Consider the following 16,062-nt stretch of genomic DNA (forward strand, 5'->3'; position numbering starts at 1 on the left):
AATCAAATATATTTTATTATAACCAACTCAACTATGTTCCGGGATGCCACATGAACCATGGATCTATATACAGTGGGCAGGAAGGGTATTTTGATCACAAAAATTAAAGTTTGAGAGTAAAATGAAGATTTTAAACGTCTGGGTGCCGTTTCGTAAAAATGGGAGGTCCTCGATCTTTTCTCCGCTCGGTTGCGTGCGTCAGGTTTCGCTCGGTTCCTGTCGAGCTTAGGGCTGTCTCCGTTCGAAAGGGGAGCGATGTCGGTCTCCGGTCGCCGCCGCGACGGCAAATCCGGAGGAGGTGGACGCGATCGGATCGACTTCGAGGAGAGAGAATCCCATCGCAAGGTTGACTGCTTCTCCCTTCATCTCCTCCTTTGATCTTGTTGTCTTTTCCCTGCTCGATCATCTTATGACTTTCTAAACAAACTTGCTTTCGACTGGAGGAAGTAGGTGCTAGATAAACGAAGGATTAGAAGTGGCTGGTTTATCCGAATAGGTTAGAGCATGCATTCGTTAATTCCGAAGGATTGAATTTTGAATTGCACATTTAGGATTTTCTGCTTCGTCTTTATGTGCGACTTAGGTATTTAGTTAACTTGGTTATTTAAGTTACGAACAATTATCACTTAGGCCCTGTTTTCTCTGATGGAAGGAGACGACTAGGAAAAGAAAGAGAATAGTGAAAAAATTCATAAGGAAAGGATACATAAATAATTCTTAGTTTCGGTTTCCTAGTAGGTAAGGAAAAAAAGTAGAGTTTTCCTTCCAACTGTTTTCTTTGAGGGAAGGAAAGAGGAAGGAAAATTTAAGTTTGGAATTTTTTTTGGTAAAAACATAATTTGATAAAAAATTAATTATGATCTTTTTTCAATTGGATTTGAGTTCTAATGCACTTGGATAAAGTCTTCTCTGTCCAGTTTAGATGGAAGCAGATTTAGGTCAAATTGGGAAAAAATTTCCTGTACCTCTTCTTCCCTCCCTTCCTTTCTACCAAAGGAAATGGAGGAAAAGAGTGGCTGAAAAAATCTTTTTGCCTCTTGTTTCTATTCACATTTCCACCAGTGGAAATGTTGGAAAATGTCAGTTGAAGAAATCTTTTCGCTACCTTGTTTCTGTCTGAATTTGCGTCTGCTTAAGAAACCTGGCCTTTAATTGCTTACTATGAGATGCCACAAAACCTCTGGACACAATATACTCATTGAGACCTTTATAATACTTCTTTTCTTGAGATCTTCCTTTTCATTAAAAAATTGCGATTTATCAGAATTTTTTCGTGGTACTTAATAGATCATTTCTTGAAGCTTCAGAAACCTCTGTCTCATTTTCATTCATAGGATTGTCATGTTTAGCTGAATTTTCACTGCTTAGTCATCTTACCTTACATAAGATATACATTGCACAGCTATGGGAATATCTTTACCTATTTATTACAGTGTCCAAATACAGTTCTGGAAATTGATGAGATGATAACACTTGAGTCTAATAAAGTTTTTTGCAGTTGAATTGGCAAGATTTGCAGAGGATTTATAACTGAAAAAAAATCATCTAGAATTAAATTTCCTGACCTGTAAATTTGTGCTGACAGATTCGTCAACTGGCTGGGAATTTTATTTAAAATTGGTAAGAGGGTTTTATTACTTGCAGGTGTAAGTGGTTAGGGGAAGTAATAATGATGAAGTGTTTCAAAAATCTACATATGCACATCTGCTTTTACTTCAATCTGGATTTTGAGAGGAAGCTATTTATAAATATTTTCTCATCTACTGTGAAAATATGTGTTGAGATGGTAAAACATCCAAAAAAGGGTAGTGTGGAAACCAAATTAGTGTTTACCAATATTGCAATTTATTTACACAAGGATAAATCCTGAACTTTGATCTATAAAAGAATTATTCTTGGGCCCATTGTTCGAAAAAAAATGATGAGATAAACCTTTTTTAGAGGAAAAAAAGACATTCAATGATATACCTCTATTAGGTTTAGTGGGACCATCCATATAAAAACAGTTTCATATTGACATCAATGTTTATGCATGTATGTTAAATATACCAATGATTGTATGCCAATTATTTTATTTCATAGAATAAAGGTTCATCTTCAATTTTAGCAAAATTTCTATCAAGATAAAGAAAGCAATGGGGGGCGAGATAAGAAAAGAGAATGGAACCAAGATAAGGAAAGAGATCAGAGTTTGAAAATAGAGAGAGAGCATGCTCGAGAGAAAGAAAGACATTCTGACCGCCATAGAGACTATCGTAGACATAGAAGTACCAACAATGAAAGAGTAAAGAGCAACCTTGATGAACGGGGGGACTACTATGGCCGTGACAATAATCGGTATGCTTGATTATGCTGCTATTGTTATTGTTGTACTTTTCTTATCTACCAACTTTCTTGTGAAGTTAATTTATTCTATTTACTGTTCTTATTGGCATTGGTCCACTTGATTAAACCTGTTATATATGTCCTTATTTTTTAAGAAAAACTATGTTGCTTTCTTGTAGCCAAGCTTATAAAACTAATTTGTGTAGAGAATCATGTAACAAATTTTCTCGAGTGTGATTATGTATAAGTTGGTACCCGATACTCATTATGATCATATTCAATCTTTCCTTATGACAGTAGTTTTGGAATAATAAAAATGGTGCAACTTCTGTGTTTGTTTATGGTAATAACTAGCATTTGTATACATTCAGTAACCTGTAGTTTATGTTTGGGAAAACACATGCAGTTTTTTTGAGTTAAAAAATATACTAGGAATGTAATGATGTAAATCCTTTTTTTTTATCCTCAAATATAATGTTAGAACTTATTTGTTTCATTGGCAGCCAAAAGTATGATCATGAAAAAGATAGACAATACAGACATAGGTCACGATCGCGTTCGAAGGATAGATACAACAAACGAACCAAATCACCATCTCCACCTAAAAGGTAGTTTTGTATCATTTTCCTTCATAACTTATTGCTTTTCTCTTGTTTCTGTGCTTGTAAACATTCTACTTCTATTTATCTTTTTTACTAGGAATTTAATTTTCTGGGATGTCATATGCAACTGTAAGAATACTCTTTCTATTTTGTCAGTACACCAGAGAGATCCTTCAGGGTAAAAGAAGGAATTTATGAAGCAAACATTAAATTTTCCTTAAATCAATAGTTTATTATTTAAACTTCTGCCATGCAATCTTTTCTTCTTGCTGTTTAATGGAGTATGGACAATAGCCTGAAACAACTTCAATGTTTCACTTTTGTATTTGTTTATGATTAGGTATAAATAAGATATTTATGAAATTCTAGAATAAAAGAAATAAAACTATCATATATGTACTAGGGGCTATCATTCAAAAGCAAGACTTTAAATTGACTACATTCATTCAAAAGCAAGACTTTAAATTGACTACATTTTCAGAAAACTCTGTCAAGATGTTTTACTTGATTAGAAGGTTGGCAGTACCAGGCACAGCAAGTAGCATGTTAGGCAAGACAAAGTTGTCATTGTTAAGACCCTTGAAGTACACATTCACTCATAGTATAAGCTTTTCACTAGTGTGAGTTGTATACAATGTGGCAAGTCTACCATCCTTTTTTGCTTCTGCAGTAAGCGCACAAGTGGTTTTGACATGGCTCCTATTGCTTCTGGTCTGCCTGAACCTACTGCTACAGGTCTGTCTGTAGCCTTTGCTACTAATTTTTGGTTTGAGCTATTTTGGTTAGTGCTATTTTGTTTACCTTTGAATTATCTACTCATGACAAACATCTAGGCTAGTTTATTATTTTATTTATGGTTTCATATGGAAACTGAGGATCATTATTCTGTTGTTGGCTGTTGTCTGTGTGTCAATGTCACTGTATTTTCATATAAGAAGGCAATATTGCTCCACATACCCCAAGATGCTACCAAAAGGCGTGTCTTCAGTAGACTTTATGTTCAAGGGATCGATATGTATCGAGGAATCAAAATGTGTTGCAGGACCAACAAACTAATCTGCTGGATCTTCACCTTCAACCAGGAAGAATTCTTGGCTTTTGGTAGACTTTACAGATATATCTTCAGCAGCAGCATTGGTTATCATGTCTTTTTTAATTTTTTATCATGCAAATCATGTCATGTATGAATACCTTTCTTTGGAGGAATGAACTAGTTCCACCAAAACTTAGAAGCATTACATATCTCTGTTTTTGAGGTTGTACTCTTTATTCTTAGGGAATATAGGATCACTACCTGTTGTTCCTCAACTAATGAGTGGAACTTTACCGACAATGTTGCCTATTACAGTATCCCAGGTATTTTAAAGTTTCTTTGCTGCAGTTTCCTTACTTTTTATGTAATTGTAACCTTCTTACTAGTATCCTGAATTGCATTGCATAGTTTGGGTCACTTGGACTAATGCCAGCACAAGCAGTGGCCCAACAGGTATCTTGCAAACCATTTCTTTTGAGTTTTGATTTTCTTATTGGGAATGCTGATTTTGAAGTGATTGTTCTGTTAGGCAACAAGGCATGCACGGCGTATATATGTTGGAGGTCTTCCCCCTATGGCAAATGAGCAGGTTCTATCCTATTATCTATCTACTTATCGCCTATTTGGCTAATTATTTCAGACAAGACATAATGTACATATGCATTTATTAACATCATTAAACTTTTCCCTTTTCAATTCACTCCCCCCTTTTGTTTCCTCCGTATTACCTTTCAACTTCTAGATTTCAATGATAATTTGAATTCTGTTAAAATAATTTGAGCTTGAAATTATCTTCTTGGACATTTCAAATTTTATAAGGATGAATGATACATGGGCATTTCTCCAGGGCCAATAAGAAACAACAGATTGGGAGTTAAACTAAGAAATGCTAGTCTATATTCAATTATAAAATTGGGAGACAGTTAAATATTATTTTTTATAAGATTTAATTATTCATCCCTATATCCATCTTAGATGCGAACCAAGCATTGCTCTCTTTATATTGACTAACCACATATTAGATTAGTCTTATCATCACTTATAACAATATCCAATTTGCACAAAATAATCAAAAGAGGCACACAAGTTCTCATCGTGAGTGTCCTATAAACTCATTAGTCCTTTTTCAGCATTTAAAATATCGTGTCATTCTAGTCGGCACATGGGGAATTATTGTTCTATCCGTCGACCGACACGACACTGACACAAGCATTGGGTAGTGTTGTAAGGCCTCTTGTGAGGCCCTGCGAGTCCTCGCGAAGGCCTTGTGAGGCCCCAAGGCCCCGCGAGGCCTTGCTGCCACACAAGGCCCCGCGGAGGCCACTACTAATTTTTTTTCCAATTTCTTTCTTTTTAATTTTTTTAATTGGTAATTTCATTTATTTTTTTAGACCTTAATTCTTTCTCTTTTATCTTCTATTAATTTCTTTTTTTATTCCTTTCCTCCTTAAACACATGGAAAAAAATTTCTTAAGAATGTTGGTTCTTTTTCTTTGTTAATTTCTCTCTCCTTCACCTTTCACATGGGCAAACACAAAAATTAAGGGAGAAAACAAAACCTCTTTAAGGATAGTAAGGATAGTGGAGACAGATTGTTAGAAAAGATAAAAAAATTAAATATAATATAATTCTTAAATACAACTACGATTTGAACTAAATTATTCTACATATAAATTTAGTTTAAGATTAAACTAAATTTATATGGTTTAAAATTAAATTAAATTTATATGTAGGGTAAAGCTGCGTACAATAGATTTAATGTGGTCAGACTTTTTTCTGGGACCTCGCATTGACAGGAGTTTCGTGCATTGGACTACCATTTATAAATTTAGTTTAACTTTAAACTGATCAAAATAAATTAAATTCAATTCAATTTAAACTTGCACAATCCTAATCATCATGTTTAGACTTTATTGAAGCCTAAATTAACTTAATTAATTATTTAATTTTTAAAAAATATTTAGAATATACAAATTTTAAATAAGATAAAATATGGTATTTAAAAGATTTTGTATGTTCTAGCTTTTGAGATGTCAATAGAGATCGAGAATTAAAGTCATCATCTAAGAATTATCATATATATATATATATATATATCAATGATCCCTTTATCCTTTTATTATAGAATAGAAAATTTAACCAACACTTTTACATATTCTTAAAATACAAATTATATTAATCCATGAATAATTTAAAATTTTCAAATAAATATAACATAATCAATCCTTAAAATCATCAAAATATATCTAAAGATGTCGAAATCGAAAGATCGATCTTCATGACCATTATAAATGCAAGGACTCGAACTTGATGCCTCTGTAATAAAACTTAAAACTGAAGATTAATCTTCATTACCATTGTAAATGCAAGATCTTGGATTTGATGTCTTTACAATAAACTTAAAATTGAAGATCAATCTTCTTGGACTTGATGTCTCTGCAATAAAATTGTAATTAAGACTATTTAATTATATGCAATAATAATAACAATATAGATTTTAAATTTATACATTTAATAGTTGTTGCAAAAGATTCAATAAGCATCAAATATCTCATGAGATAACATCAAAATTTGAACTCAACATTCAACATTTCAAATATAACCTAATAGTAAGCATTTATAACAATCAAATATTAATAAAAATATTTTTTAATTAATATATTTTATATTTTAAAAAGTACCGAAATCGTATCGGCATGATACGATACGGTACCAAAACCATATCATTCCGGTCATAAATCAAAACTTTGGCATTGTTCGAAATCTAAACCTTGGTCCTTTTAACTCATTTATTAACGTTCAAAGATTTTGTTTTCATATCCTTTCTAACTTTTGGGAAGCATTAGGATAATCAAAATTTTCATAATCTGTTCAAATGAGTTACAAAGTTTTTTTTTTGACAAGTATAAAATAACAAAGTTTTCTATTTGTGAAAATGATATGACAGATATTTGTTCTATGGACTAATTAATATTATATGATTTAACACCTAAAGCTCTATACTGTCTTGAAATCTCATTCGAGATGCCTTTATGTAGTTTTAGTAAATTTTTGAATTTGTTCCAAAAATTAATTTTGCCCCTATGAAGATATAAATTTGATATTTTTTTTTATTTTTTTAATGTAATATCCAACATCCAATGATGAGTCATCAACTTGTTACACCTCTATTGCTGGTGATACAATTGTTTGTGCAATAACTTTGCTTTGTCAAGATGAACTTTCATAACACTTGATTTCTTGGTTTGTCTGTGTTGGGGTCATTTCTCTCTTTGTTATTGATTTAGACAATTTTCTAATATATGGTTTTGCTGAATTAATGCAAAGTAGGAATTTAATTTTATTGAGGACAACTAGTTAATTAAAGTAGATATTGATTTGGTAATTATGTTGTCAGGGGATAGTAGATTTATTCCAAATAAGTCCTATACCTAATTGTTCCTTTCCTTGTATATTTTAGTTTATTTTCAATTTTCTTTGGGTCAGAGTCTTTAAAAGGAGCCCCTAATCCTCCCATGCTAATCATCATTTAGCTCAATAATATTTTATTTTTTTTTGTCAGTTTTGTTCGATTTAGTGCTACATCATGTGTACTATTTGGTTTAGTCTGATTCAAAATGTCATTTCAACATACAACAAAAATATTTGTCTTTCAATGTCTTTTGTTTTCAAACTTCTTATTTGTCTTTTCCACAAATGTCTCAAAACAACACTTCTTGGGTAAAAAGGCATAATCAATCCTAAGATTTTACTCCATAGGATATACTTTATTATTAATTTTGAAAATTGTATCTGCAAAGGGAAATACTTCTTGTACACCAGTTTTCGGTTTATCATGTTAAGTTAGGCGAACTGTAATTGTTAAAATTTTTTGTAGCATGTAGCGTTGGGTTCATGTTTCACTGCATGCTCCAATACCACAGAAAATGCTTTATGTGCAGTGTTTTATTTCCTTTTTTGTTATGTAGGTTAGTTGGATGTTACTTTTTTCATGAATACCACTTTTTTCTCCCACTGCATTGTTTAACATAATTATTCCTAGTATACTTAGTCTAGGATACACACACTAATTTTTATTATATTTGCTACTGCAAACAGACAATTGCTACATTTTTTAGCCACATAATGTCTGCTATAGGAGGAAATTCTGCAGGTCCAGGTGAAATTTTCTTCTTTTGAATTCTCTTTGTTTTTTTCCTTTTGACATTTGCTGTGCATATTGCTGTTTGTTCTAACTATCACAAATTATTGTGTTGCTGCACCTGCCAATGGAAGAATATTAGAACACATTGCATTTTGATTTTTCAGAATGAGAAAGAACAAAGAAAAGTGATTTTTTACACATTATTTAAGACAGGTTTCCTACAATTCTTAACTTATGAGACTTAACATTTGTTTAAGTAACTTGGCAGGCCAAAAGCTACTTTTAGGATTAGTGCCTTGAGATACAAAAAATCAATTCCATGATCTTTTCTTCTGCAGCTTAGAAAATAGGAGATTTCATATAAACCAGATTCCGGAGCTTTTAATGTAACCAAGAATTCGACATAATTGCCCTGAAAGTTGTAGGACCATCAATTGGGAGACTGCTCGAGTATTGGAATATGAAAAATCATAAAGCACAGAAAACATTAAATGGTGTCTGCTAATGTTTTAAGTTCAAGATTTTAAACATTTTTGGAGTCACAGACTCATGATACAACTTGTTAAAGCCAGGAATCTAGAGAAGTTTATTATGCCTCAAATTTTAACTGCAAATCAACTTGAGGTCATTCTGTGCTAGGCTGCCAACATAATGCTAGATTCTAGAGCAGAAACTATTTCTAAAATCAGTTTGCGCCCTGAAAATTCAGGATTTCTAATATTTTAGACTCAAAAAACCCATATTATGATTTGTATTTAAGCTGCAAACCCCAAAAACTTACAATCTCTCAAAATTTGGTTATAAGCTGATTTATAAATCAACTTGCGGTCATTATGCGCCAACACAGTGCCATGTTTTGGGTGCAAATTGATTTAAGATCAAACTTGCATTTAAATTTTGAGAAACCATGACCTTTTTTTGGAGTTGTAGCTTTAATAAATCCTAACATGAATTTGTGATTCCAATAAAATGAATTGTAAAATAGCTTATGACCTAAACTTGACATTGTGCTGACACAGAATGACTGCAAGCCAATTGGAAATATGCCTGCGACCATTTTTTTGGATTTCTGGCTTCAGTACAAGCCGTAACAAGAATTTGTGATTCCAAAAATGTTAGAATATTTGAATTTATAGGACACAAACTTATGTTTAAAATAGTTTGTGCCCTAGAACTTGGTAGCTATGCTGGTATAAAATGGCTACAAGCTGAATTTGCAAATCAGCTTGCGCAAAATTTTAGACAATGATTTTTTCTAGTTTTTTTTGGCTATAACACAATGTAACATGGGTTGGGGATTTCAAAAATATTACAAATCTTGAATTTATAGGGCATTTCAAAAATATTACAAATCTTGAATTTATAGGGCACAAGCTGAATTATAAATTATCTTGTGCCCCTGGAGATAACAAAAAGATAACAGATGGTTATAATTTAACGGAGCGGGGCTATTTTGACAATAGATCAAAATTATAGGGGTTAAACTATGATTCAGAAACTTTGGGGGACATTTCAGTAAAGGCAGCAAACTATGGGGGGTAAACTGAAGTTTTCCCATAAAGAAATTATCAATAGGGTACAATGAGATCTAGTAATGGTTTAAATTTGTTGATAACTATTGAAGTTATGGATTGTTTGTGGAGTGGTATTGTCTTATCTAATGGACAGCTTATACAGGGATGCAACCATTTGTTTGAAATTCTTGAGGGATCTAGCTGTTATCTGACACAAAATGGACAATTATCTGACCTGTAAGATGATTACTTGTTATGGTTTGACCCCATAGGTTCAAAAATGATGAGGGATAGTTCTTTGACACTTAAGTCCAGTCGTAAAAGATATTTATTGTCCCTGAAAAAATACTCAAAATTTACAGAAATGGATTCACTTGTCTGTCTGCTTATTTTGGGTTTGTCACTGTCCTGCTAATCATTCCATGCAATGTTTCAACTTCTGTTAGCTTATTCCTTGTTTTCGCTGTCTGCTGATATATATGTAGCTTGCATAGTTGACACATATATGGTCCTTTTTGGTCTTTCTTTCTTCCTTCCCTATCCTTGAGACTGTTATGTGAGGAACTTAATTGAAAATATGTCACAATGTGAATGAGATGATGATACCTTGAAGGGGTGAGCCTTAAACTTTGATTTATATGCATTTGTTTTTTTTATTGCATGTTGTAACAATTGGTTCAACTTACATATATGGCATGTATGGTTATCAAATCTGGTATAATTAGTTAAATGAGCTTTTATATGCATCTGTTCATGTTAGGTGATGCTGTGGTCAATGTGTACATAAATCATGAAAAGAAATTTGCTTTTGTTGAGATGAGATCAGTTGAAGAAGCAAGTAATGCAATGTCATTGGATGGCATAATATTTGAGGTACATTATGTTATAAAATCTTCCATTTGTTAATGCTAGCCTGATTTGTTTAACCTATGCTTATATGCAATTCTTGTTGTAAGCCTTACTTCTTGACATGCCTGTGTATGTGGAAGCCCTTATGAAAATTTATTTTTGCTCTGGATGTGGTACTTATGGTTTAATACTTGAGTATTTCCTTGGCATTTTCTGTGCCATCTTAGTCTGCTTTTTGTTAGAGAAAGAGTTTGGATCTTTTTTTCTTCTTTTTACCCTCTATGCGCAAGCAAAGCACATTTAATATCTTGTGTGATACCTCTTGATAACTTGATAGGGAGTTTCAGTGAAAGTTCGAAGGCCCACCGACTACAACCCTTCCTTGGCTGCAACACTTGGACCCAGTCAACCTAGTCCACATCTTAACTTAGATGCGGTTGGTCTTTCATCTAGGTACATCTTATGCTTTCCTTATAGTTGGGAATACAATTTCATGTTTGTTTTCTCAATCACAAGATTTGGAGAAGTAGAATTACAACAGTATGATATCCCTCATAAAGTAGTTGTCAAGACAATTTGATGGTGCCACATGGAATGCTATACATTTGCTTTTGATTCAACTTTAACTTATTGGAAACTCATTATACTTTGTCAACAGTAACACAATTATGGGATCAGAGGGACCAGATCGCATCTTTGTGGGCGGACTTCCGTACTATTTTGCAGATGCACAAATAAGGGAGCTACTGGAATCATTTGGGTGTGAATTTAAATTCTTTAGCTTGTTTAGTTTCTTGCCTGTGCATTCTTTGCTTGTTATCTCCTGTGTCTTACTCTTAGCGTAGGAGCATGGGTAAGAAAATGGCTAGTCTTAGCATCAACAGTTGCTCCACAATGGAACACTCAAGGCCTGTTTAGTCTTTGCCATCTCTTGTTAGTTGTTAATGGCTAAGAAAATGGTCAAACTAACTTTGGTATTCATTATTGTCATTTCATTCTCAAATTGAACATTGCACTTGTGGGCTTAGTAGCTTAAACCAAGGTTTAAAATCTTGAGTCGTGTCGAAGTTTCGATCTTTGATTGGAACGATATTGTTTTGGTATCGTGCCGATATTTTGATGCATGGTGTTCGTAATAGATTGGAGTTGAAGAAGGAAAGAGATAAAACATAGGAAGGAGATATTATTTGTATCGTGTATGGTTTTAAGTCTTGTACCATGCCACGTAAAATGGTCGAAACATATCATTTCGGTGAATTATCGAAATTCAATACCACTCAACACAATGTCTTCTTTCTTTACTTCATCTCCTTCCTTTCAACTTCCAATCTATTACCGGCACCATGCATTAAAACGTCGGCAAATACTAAAATAATATTTTTTTAGTCAAAGACCAAAACTATGACAGGACTTGAGATTTTGAACTATGGTACCGAGTGGTATTGAGTTTCGGTGATTTACCAAAACGATATATTTCAACCGTTTTGCCTAGCACGGTGCAAGATTTCAAACCATGGCTTAGACCATTGTAATTTCCATTGAAGTATTATTAATCTTGTTTGTTTGCACTATATTGTCTTTCCATTTCTTCTATGGTTTCTGTAATAAACAATATGTTAAGAAGAAAAGGATTTTGCTATATCCACTTTTGCTGATGACAATCTTATCATCATATTTATACAGACCTCTGCGTGGCTTAGATCTTGTAAAGGATAGGGACACAGGAAACTCAAAAGGTTATGGATTTTGTGTATACCAGGTAAAAGTAGATTAAACATTGTGAAGAGCATTTTCTAATTTATACTTTCTATGTCATCTCAGAATGGTTTTTGGTATTTAGGATCCATCAGTGACTGACATTGCTTGTGCTGCTCTTAATGGGCTTAAAATGGGTGACAAGACATTAACTGTACGACGTGCGACTGCTAGGTAGGTGTTTTATATGCTGTTCCCATGGAATATCAATATCTATTGACTGTCCACATACAAATCTGTTTATTCTATGGGGTTCGTTGTTTATTATTCCAACTTATGCTTGGCACAGGTTTTAATAATTAATAATGCACTTTAGAAAAGCAAGCTATTATCAAGTCAATGCTATTCTCAATCAAATAATTGCTTCCAAACTGCACGGAGTCTTTTCCTTTTGTCTCTTAGAACTCAAGAAAAAAGTGAAATTATATTTTGTTTGTAATTCAAAGAACTAAAAAATTCAGTGAAATTATGTTTCGTTTCTAAATAGTTCAAAGAACTAAAAAATTCAGTGAAATTATGTTTCCTTTCTAAATAATTCCAAGAACTCAAAAATTCAGTGAAATTATGTTACCTTTCTAAATTTAAAAAGCTTGAATGTGGTATTAGCCCTCAGTCCAGTTCAGTCACGTTCCAAATATATAATATGTTTATGCAGACTGGCAGCTAGTAGTTTCCATATAGTCAGCTAATGGATCAAATCTAAAGTCAAAAGTAAAAAAAAAAGATCTCAAATCTCATGACCTACCCTAATTTCTCACTATATAACTTGTCTGTATATAATTGGTGAAGAGATGGGAAGGAGTTGAACCTCTCATCTTCACCATGCCTGTCCACATGGAATTTTCCTGAAAAAATCCAGGAAAGAGGACATCAGTCTTTTGCACACACACACACACACACACACACACACACACACATATATATATATATAGATATGTTAGATAGATGATATCTTACATAAAGATCTTGTTTATATACATTCACAGCATGGGGCAAATGAAGCCCGAGCAGGAATTAATTTTACAACAGGCACACGAACACATAGCAATGCAGGTAACACAAATTTAACTTTTATTCAGCACACTAAATCTCTTATTGCACAATCATTACTTTGTTTGAACTGTTGGATGAAGAAACTTGCTTTTAAAAGTGGAGGGATCACATCTTTTCCTGAGACTGATTCTGTTGCGAATGCTGCTGTGGAACTTCCAACCAAAGTTATATGTTTGACTGAGGTAGATTTTCCATTGTTTCAGTTGCTTCTCTTGTGCCTTCTTCTCAGTTGATGATATCGTAATAAGTTAATATTTGATGATGTCATAATAAGTTAGTATAAATAACCATAATGGAGGCACCTTGAAAACAAAATCATAAAACTGACCAAGCTGGATTGATTAAAATTTGATGCCTGCACATTGAAGGAGCATAGAGGAGGACACAATCATTTGGTTAGAAGCTTGCTTTTGTCTTGTGTATCTACTCTGCTGTTTGCATTCTTGTATTGGATTTGCATTCTCACATTTTGAGAGAAATGCTTGAGAAATCATATTTAGAAATTTATATTTTGATATCAACATCATAAAAATGTTTAATGATGGAAATTTTTGTTCCTTTTCATTTTCTGTTTTTCAGTTATGTAGAATACTTGTCTTCTAATGGTTTCTGAGTTTATTATTATTATTATTTTATTTTGTCACTCACAGATTAAAAGGATCAATTTTGGTTCTAATTCATAATGTTCAGGATTTATATTCACATTTCAATAATTTTTATTATGTACCTATTAGCACATGTTGCTTATATTAATAGGAATCAATTGATGCCAGCAATGCATACCTACGTATTGTGATGAGTTGATATTTCGTTGCAAGAGGTAATGCAAGTCTTTTGTCGTGATAAATTAATGAGTGCATCCAAACAACTGCTAACTGGGCTTTCTGTTGATGTGGGTTGCTTGTATTACGTTCATCTTTAGAAGAATATTAATATAATTTGCAGAGGATGCTGACCATAAGTGGCGTATCATTCTCGCATTTCAAGCTGCTTGTGCAACATGCCCACTCTTTGTTACTGTTTATCTTATATGGCATTTTAGTAGCCAGTGTTAATATTTTTTCTATTCAACGAATCTGTTGAATTTAATTTTGAAGGTTGTTTCTGTGGATGAGCTGAGAGATGATGCAGAATACAAAGAAATAGTAGAGGATATGAGAGAAGAAAGCGAGAAGTTTGGTAAGTTTACGTTTACTATGTCGAATTCTTCTATGCAGTCAATGCATTGCTCTCAGTTCTAACCCCAGGACTTGCTTACTTTTCCTTTATGAAGGTTCACTGATAAATCTTGTCATACCACGTCCTAGTCAAACCGGCGAAGTGATTCCAGGAGTAGGAAAGGTATTATTTTGTGATTCATAACTTGGCATGCTAGGGTGCATCAGTTTTTATTCATCAGCACAAGAAGTTGAAACTGCACTCTTTGATGAGGAAAACCCATGTAGTTATCATGTCCGATAAGCCGGCAGTGAAACTTTTGTCCTTGTAATATCCATACTCATTTCTTTCAGGTCTTTTTGGAGTATGCAAATATCACAGACTCAGCTCGAGCAAAGGTCTCTCTCCATGGCAGAAGATTTGGCGAAAATGTTGTCTGTGCTGCATATTACCCTGAAGAAAAATTCTCTACCGGAGACTATGACACGGTAGCGGTGGTTTAACCGGGATAACCTCATTGTGCCGTTGCCTTTTGGTTACCTGACTAACCATGCCATTGTATGTGTTTTCACATACAACCAAATCCATTACCCACACTCATCTATTGGACAATACTCTTCCTGGTTGGAGCAAAGAGGGCCTCAGTCCATAGTTTTCATATCCAATAGACACAAAACGAGTGATATCCATGCCGATCGGTGAACTGTCCTATATCTAGCAGTGATAGCATTTTGGCAAGCGATATCGAGTAGTGATATCATCTATTTGCTTTAGCTTAGTAGAATATCATTATGTTTGCCTCTTTGCTGTACTCGATATGCTTAAACCATGATTTCAAGTCTGAGGTAGTAATTTTCATGTCAGATTAGTTCTTGATACTAGAGGCTTTAACTGGGGATTACTGGGTCACAATCCATAGACAATGACACAATTTTCTCATTAGACGGGGTAGGAAGGTCGCGTTACGCTATCCTAACTCTGGAAATGCGTAACACATGTGAGCGGCGAGGCACAACTATTGTTTCTGTAAAATCACATTGGATTCTAGTTGCGACTTGGCATGTTTGTTATCTTGGGCCACAGGCCAAGTACACATGCTTCTCGGCTATCGATCGCAGAGAAGGCAGTTGCATTGCTAGGATGAGCAGCCAACCTGCCTTGCTATAACACAAAAGAATATGCATCTGGTTGCTTCTGATTAAGAACAATTCATCAAGAAGAGGCATCACCAACCACATAAGGGGAGAACACTAAGAAAAGGGGAGATGAGAGTGGAAACTTCAAAGAGAAAAGAGCAATGCACAAAGGGGAGAGCATTCGCCTCTCTTATTTAGAGAACCTTAGTTAAACTTACCCAACTTTTATCTCCGATTTTTTTATAATTTATTAAAAAAAGTCTATTATATTTTTATTAGGATAATTGAAAATTTATTTTAAAATTATTATTTTATAAAAAATAATACTATAAAAAGAATCAGGAAGAAATTTTAAAATTAATACAATTTATAATATATATTTTTTAATAAAAATCAATCTTTACTCTGGATGAGGATAGTGTCATTATCCTCATGTGCGGCCTCACCTTAGCTCTTCTTCTGCCCTGTCTGTCTCTCTATCTTTGTTTTTTTG

General features: G+C 33.5%; 1 protein-coding gene across 1 annotated transcript; it reads left to right on the top strand.

Moving 5' to 3' along the window:
• Nucleotides 1-198: 198 nt before the first annotated feature.
• On the top strand, nt 199-15,296 carry LOC141847359 (splicing factor U2af large subunit A-like). Its single transcript, XM_074735394.1, has 18 exons — nt 199-345; nt 2,108-2,337; nt 2,829-2,933; nt 3,598-3,662; nt 4,204-4,283; nt 4,369-4,413; nt 4,490-4,549; nt 8,059-8,119; nt 10,379-10,491; nt 10,805-10,920; nt 11,126-11,227; nt 12,151-12,226; nt 12,308-12,396; nt 13,209-13,275; nt 13,356-13,457; nt 14,373-14,454; nt 14,549-14,616; nt 14,787-15,296. The coding sequence occupies exons 1-18, from the start codon at nt 256-258 to the stop codon at nt 14,934-14,936; spliced, it is 1,701 nt and encodes a 566-aa protein (XP_074591495.1). The 5' UTR covers nt 199-255; the 3' UTR covers nt 14,937-15,296.
• Nucleotides 15,297-16,062: the final 766 nt, after the last annotated feature.

This window comes from Curcuma longa, chromosome 16 (assembly GCF_044706935.1).
Source record: "Curcuma longa cultivar G26 ecotype Majalengka, Jawa Barat chromosome 16, ITB_CL_G26_1.1, whole genome shotgun sequence".
In the NCBI taxonomy this organism is placed as follows: domain Eukaryota; kingdom Viridiplantae; phylum Streptophyta; class Magnoliopsida; order Zingiberales; family Zingiberaceae; genus Curcuma; species Curcuma longa.

Bases quoted from the DNA above. Each gene is read 5' to 3' on its own strand.
- LOC141847359 (XM_074735394.1), top strand. From the start codon at position 256: ATGTCGGTCTCCGGTCGCCGCCGCGACGGCAAATCCGGAGGAGGTGGA. The intron at 346-2,107 runs GTTGACTGCTTC...CTTCAATTTTAG, and splicing joins AGAGAGAATCCCATCGCAAG to CAAAATTTCTATCAAGATAA. The intron at 14,617-14,786 runs GTATTATTTTGT...CATTTCTTTCAG, and splicing joins TGATTCCAGGAGTAGGAAAG to GTCTTTTTGGAGTATGCAAA.